The sequence below is a fragment of the Anopheles nili genome, chromosome 2 (genome assembly GCF_943737925.1).
Source record: "Anopheles nili chromosome 2, idAnoNiliSN_F5_01, whole genome shotgun sequence".
NCBI classification, from domain to species: domain Eukaryota; kingdom Metazoa; phylum Arthropoda; class Insecta; order Diptera; family Culicidae; genus Anopheles; species Anopheles nili.
The window spans coordinates 34,863,261-34,868,897 of NC_071291.1; the positions used below are offsets into that span (position 1 = coordinate 34,863,261).

The following is a 5,637-nucleotide window of genomic DNA, read 5'->3' on the forward strand; positions in this document are numbered from 1 at the left end:
AGTCAATTTTCGGTAAAAGCCATTCATCTTATACACACAATATTGATATAGAATCATTCACCTTGCCATCCCTATCACCCGCATATCTTCGTGTTTACTATATTCACCTTATGCTGTCACATGGTTTTTGAATCTAAACACGCTGCCTAGAGCTTGTTTATTATTTTTTATGATAAGACATATTTTCTTTGTACGAACAAAGCATGAGTTAACCACTTTCCAACATAGAATCGTCATAAATAGCTTCGTTGATGGCATAGTAATAACTAACGTTTGAAAATTGTGAGCATATTTTTTAAAACAAAACCACTCCCACACACACACCAACATCACTCGGGTATCACGCTTATCGCACCGAAAACAAAGAAGTTCAAGTGAAAAAAGTTCCCAAAAGTTGAGCGCGCGCGTTGCGATTCATGTATAGCTATGTGCTAAAGGTAGCATGTACCGGGGAGGTGCGCACACACAAGTGCAGTGAAAAAGGCGACCTCGAGAGTGCTTGGCGAGGACAAAGACTACGGGTGCGCCACTAAGAACGTTAAGGATTCGCAGGCAAACGGAGGTAGTAGCCGACAGGGAAGACAAATTGGCACCACCCTCCATCCAGGGAACTAATAAACCATCGTGTGACCGTTGCGTGACGAGTGGTTTGGCATTAATAAACGAAGAATACTGATAATAAAGAAAAAACAGTCACAAAAGACGGAATACATCATCTGTGGGGGGCACGTTAATTAAAATTAATTTTGACACCGTATAAATACCATCTGTAGCGATATTTCCCCTTGCGCGAAACCACCGTCGAAGACCAACGGAAGCGAAAGGTTTGTTATTTGGGTATTTATGAAGGCGAATGAAAGTAAAAATAACTGAATGATATTTGCTGTTTTTGTCGCAGGAAAATTCACAACAACGCGTCGGGGACGTCGAATGGTCTGAGTTGTTTTATAACGGCCGCGGTCGTCGCGATACTCGTTGATCGATAATCTGCGGCCGTGTGCATTCGTCTTGCTCGTCCTTACGGTGTGCAGTATGAATTTAATAATATCGCAAAGAACCTCACAACAAACGATCATCTACAGCGAACGGGGCACTGTTGGGGCCGTTTCGGCTGCCTGCCGGAAAGAGCAACTGATGTATGCCGAGTGAACAAAATAGAATAATGAAACCGAACGGCAGCGTGGCAAACGTTGAGAGAAACCCGCCTAAGGTAGCCGCAGCACCAGCGACAACCGACGACAGTACGTTCGCGATTGTGAGCAAACAATTTCTCTGCTGCACTCCGGTTCGATCGATCCGGTGGCATGTGAGTAGGGACCACGTCCTTTTTGTGAAGTGAGCGAAGGAGTAGTGTCCTTGTATTCGATCCAGCTTCGCACGGTGGTATTATTTCGATTTTCGGTTTCCTTTTCGTTTCTTTTTTTGTTCTATGTTTTGTTGTGTACGCGCACCGGTGCCTCTGTGTAGGGTTTGCTAAACAACGAACTGTCCTGGGAGCAGCAGGCCCGCTTGCTGGACGTCACAGTAGACCATCCATTGGTGCTACGTTATCCGCTCAGCTTCGACTATCAAGCGGCGTTCCTGAAGCACATTATCGCACAGCTGTCAAGGATGAACGTTGAGCAGCACGATCGGTTGTACGAAAAATACTGCGCGATGCTTGCTCCTGGAACGGAGCTTCCCCTGGACGACCCGTCCATCGGGTTGAGCTACAAACATTACGAGCTGCCGCACGGGCAGGGTGTCATTTCGCTGAAGGAATCTGGCGCGTTCGTGTCGGATGGAACTACTGGGCTGTGCAGCTGGCAGGCGGCCAAAGCACTTTGCGAACACATATCCAACAACCGGGACGATTTTCACGGCCGTAACATCCTCGAGCTCGGTTCGGGCGTGGGTCTGTCCGGAATCTACCTAGCGAAGTGCTATGAACCCTCGATCATCGTAATGTCTGATTGCCACTCGTCAGTGCTCTCCGCGCTGAAGGAAAACGTCAAGCTTAACTTTCCGAACGCCGCATCGGTGGATTGTGACAATCCTTTAGTCAGCCTGCTGCTGGACAGCGGCAACACGCTGATCGGCGTGATGGATCTGGACTGGCAGTACGTGAGTGCGTCCAACCTCAGCCAGCTGATCGAACCGGACGTAATCGTGGCGGCGGACATCGTGTATGATCATACGCTCTTTCCGGCTCTTCTGTCGACGCTGAACTACATTTTCTGCCTGTCAAACAATCGGTGCAAATTCGTACTGGCGTGTACCGAACGCAACCAGGATACGCTGAATGAGTTCCTGCAGCTGCTAAGTAAGTAACGCAATCGTCTCTCAACGCTCACAGCCCAAAGTAATCGATTACGGTTGTCCTTCCCATAACAGTCACGGCGAAGTTTCGCATCAACGAGGAGACGGTTTCACCATCGCGCCACTTCAACTGGGACAGCAGCGCTTCCACCATACGGATCTTCACGATTTCGAGGGCTTTCGCGTAGGAACGAACAATAGCAACCGCTGCACGGAACTTTGCTTCTCTCCCATCGTCTTTTGATAACATTTTTCAAGTTTCACTTCGCTACGTCAAAACAACAACCTACTCTTATATGCTTCCGTTGAGCATGTACTTATCTTAAACTAAATTGATCGAAACTATATCACTCATCTATTCTTACTCGCTATCGCTAATGATGTAACCTCCTTCGTGCTTAAACGGCGCGGCCATGCACATGCACGGCTTGCTGCACCGCACGCTCTTAACGACCAACATTGGCCATGGGCGACATATCCTCAGCCCGTGGACTAGACGAAACAAGACATATAAAGAAACGCAAAGTATAAAGCTTAGGCTAAAAAAATAAATAGATTAAAATAAATAGACAAACCTTAAAGTACACTTATGCACACCGTACACGAGCATACCACGAGCGGAACAATTCAACCTGTAACCTGTTTAAAACGTCCAGTTTTGTCGAGTCATGTGCTATAGCTAGCATGCTAAATATATTAGAGCGATTTATGTACCGATACATATGGTTGGTCCCGTTTTCTTTCGTCGGCAATCAAAGAGCAGGTTGACCGTTTGCACCCGGTGTGCCTCTGTTATTATAATACGATGTAGAAAGAAATAGAAACGCAATAGGTCCCCGCGTACGCGCGCGTTCTAGTGGGCTCATTCTAAGTGCGAAAGATCATCCAGCTCGGGCGGGACTTGTATGACATCGTCATGGCTTTCGTGACCGTTGCCGCCGGTGGTAGGAAGAAATGCCGCTGGTTTGGCGATTATGTTCGCGGTTGGTCCCGATGGGGCTTGGTTTATGATGACCACCTTCTGCCCGATAGCGGAGCCCGGATTTGCTGTCCCCGTGAGCGTACCACCCGGTACAGGTTCCAGTTTGATGAGGTTCGATTGCAGCTGAATAGTAGACGTGGTTCCACTCGATCCACTAGCTCGTCGCTGGATGATGGGACCTACAAAATCGTCTACATTTCAGCGAACGACAAGTTGAATGCCAGGAAACAAACCAACATAAAAAAAGAACGGAAGTTATGGAAATGAAAATTACGAAATAAAAACGAAACCAAGTAAGCTTGAACCATTTGGAAACCTCTCTTTTTTTTGCGTACCTTGCGACGGAGAAGGCGTTTGTGTTCGCTGAGGCACGATTACGAACTTTTGCTGCGACACTTGTCCAGTAGAAGTGAGAACGGCTGCAGAACCACCGGTTGCCACCGGTCGCTGGATTGCCGTCGCCGGTATCGTTTTCGTCACCAAAGCCTGCGGAGTTTGTGGTCTCGGTGGGGCTGGCGTAAGAACGACCGTGTTGCTACTGTTGCCGCTCGAGCTCACGGTAATCGAGGTTGCTACCGGTGGAGCACCTGGACCCGTTTGACCGCCAACACCGCCTGTCGTTCCACCGGATGTCCCGGACGATGGAGAAGCGGATCGCGCTTTCACGACACCCTGGTGTAACGTTTGCCCAAGACATCCGTAGTCACGCTTGTAATCCTCAACCAGATCCGGTGGGTTGCGCAGGCTCTTCAGTATTGCCGGGACGTTTTTTTGCAACATCGCCCGAATGTGCCCGGCGGCAATTTTGTCAGTGTTACTGATGTTGCTGGTGGTGCCTTGCAGCAGGGGTTCGACGCGCTCGGAGATGAATTTCAGACGTGGTATTATGAATACTTTGATCACCTCCGTGCCTAACTCGGACAAACCCTGGAGGGCACCGTACATCGACGAGAGAGGCGTTTTGTCGTTCTGAAGCGCAGCGCTAAACAAACGCGTCACGCGCGTCTGCAGATTGTTTGTCGAAGTGTTGAATGTTTTGCAGATCTGGGCCATCAGGCGGGCCGCAAAGTCACGCAATGCCCAGTGATTGTCGAGTTCCGGGCGCATGCATAGCTGTCTCGAAACGATGCACGTCGAAACGCATGGAATAAGCTCGTGCAGCTGCAATAAAGAATGAGAGAGGGAGTGTAATTAAACAACGTCAGTCACTTTCCGCCAACGCACGTCTCACTTACGTATTTCTCCAGATACAGCGCAGGGTTGTCAAGAAGAGCGCGAACCATCCGCATGAGGTAGATCAGCAACGCGAGGTTGTTTTGCACAACGTTCACCTTTACACCTTCCGCGATGAATGTGCACATCCTCGGTAGCATCTCGTGCAGGCCTGGATCGCTGGACAGAGATGTCAAAGCTTCCGCCCGACGTGCCTCGTCCGAACCGACGCAGGCTTCGGTGATTTCCTTGTAGTACAACTGCTGCTCAACGGAGAGCTCGTGCTGGGCCAGCTGCTTAACCTGGACGGTTTCGGAATTCTTTAGTTTGTGCTTGTTAATTGTCGGTTTGCCAGTGGTGTCCTTTTGGTTGGTTTTGTCCAGTTTATGCGCCGGGTTCGCGGAATCCAACGCCTGTACGTCCTTAGACAGCGGAGGTGGATTTTCAGGCACGGTTGGCTGCACGCCTTCCACCGCGAGCCAGTGAGCTCGCAGAGATGGTTCGAGCGGAATCTTTGGCGGTTGTCCCTGCACCATGTCGGCTAGATCGATTTCCTTCTCGTCGATAAAGTGCAATTCGCGCCCCCCGCCGGAAGCGAACCGGAAAGGAATGAAGTCCGGTGTCACGAACCCGTACTGCGGCTCGATGTTGCGTACCTTCAGCGAGTGATCAATATCAGCGATTGACAGCTTCATGCGCTTCGAGTGGTGCATGAATTTGGCGGCATCTTGCACAATCTGTTTCAGCTTGTACGACACATCATCGGCCAACTCTTTAGCAGCATCATCCGGAAGACTGCCCACACCGATGCTTTCGGCGATTACCTTCATGGACTCCAGCGAAAGCGTGGATCCGTACATTGTCTTTTCGCGGTCACCCATTGTTGTATCTGATTAGGATGCTGGTTCACATTAAAACGAAGCGATTAAAGACAGAACGATATACGAACGCTGCAACCCCGTCCAATTCGCGTCAATTGTTTACGGATTCTACTGACGTTTAGACGCTGAAGGTATACGGAAAAGTCAAATATGATATGATTGAGGCGTTACTGACAGTTGCTACCGATGCGTTACGCGCTGTAGGGCTCGTACTCGATCTGTGAATGATAGCAGCTCATAAAACAGCCAACCGAAAAAAATCAT

At 49.4% G+C, this 5,637-nt stretch overlaps 2 protein-coding genes across 2 annotated transcripts; one reads left to right on the plus strand and one right to left on the minus strand.

Annotated features, from left to right (window-relative positions):
• Window positions 1–1,162: 1,162 nt before the first annotated feature.
• Window positions 1,163–2,919, plus strand: LOC128722070 (protein-lysine N-methyltransferase EEF2KMT). Its single transcript, XM_053815891.1, has 3 exons — window positions 1,163–1,306; window positions 1,468–2,302; window positions 2,374–2,919. Exons 1-3 carry the CDS (start codon window positions 1,163–1,165, stop codon window positions 2,484–2,486), a joined length of 1,092 nt encoding a protein of 363 aa, XP_053671866.1. The 3' UTR covers window positions 2,487–2,919.
• Window positions 2,920–3,055: 136 nt separating this feature from the next.
• On the minus strand, window positions 3,056–5,373 carry LOC128722181 (transcription initiation factor TFIID subunit 6). The gene is made up of 3 exons (XM_053816022.1): window positions 4,516–5,373; window positions 3,616–4,441; window positions 3,056–3,471 (listed from the first exon to the last, which is right to left on the minus strand). Exons 1-3 carry the CDS (start codon window positions 5,371–5,373, stop codon window positions 3,161–3,163), a joined length of 1,995 nt encoding a protein of 664 aa, XP_053671997.1. The 3' UTR covers window positions 3,056–3,160.
• Window positions 5,374–5,637: the final 264 nt, after the last annotated feature.

What these genes read in the sequence shown, in the direction of transcription:
- LOC128722181 (XM_053816022.1), bottom strand. Translation starts at nt 5,373, where the DNA reads ATGGGTGACCGCGAAAAGACAATGTACGGATCCACGCTTTCGCTGGAG. An exon ending in CGCTGTATCTGGAGAAATAC is followed by an intron (nt 4,442 to 4,515) that starts GTAAGTGAGACG and finishes TCTTTATTGCAG; the next exon opens with CTGCACGAGCTTATTCCATG. An exon ending in AACGCCTTCTCCGTCGCAAG is followed by an intron (nt 3,472 to 3,615) that starts GTACGCAAAAAA and finishes GCTGAAATGTAG; the next exon opens with ACGATTTTGTAGGTCCCATC.
- LOC128722070 (XM_053815891.1), top strand. Translation starts at nt 1,163, where the DNA reads ATGAAACCGAACGGCAGCGTGGCAAACGTTGAGAGAAACCCGCCTAAG. An exon ending in TTCGATCGATCCGGTGGCAT is followed by an intron (nt 1,307 to 1,467) that starts GTGAGTAGGGAC and finishes GCCTCTGTGTAG; the next exon opens with GGTTTGCTAAACAACGAACT. An exon ending in TGAGTTCCTGCAGCTGCTAA is followed by an intron (nt 2,303 to 2,373) that starts GTAAGTAACGCA and finishes TTCCCATAACAG; the next exon opens with TCACGGCGAAGTTTCGCATC.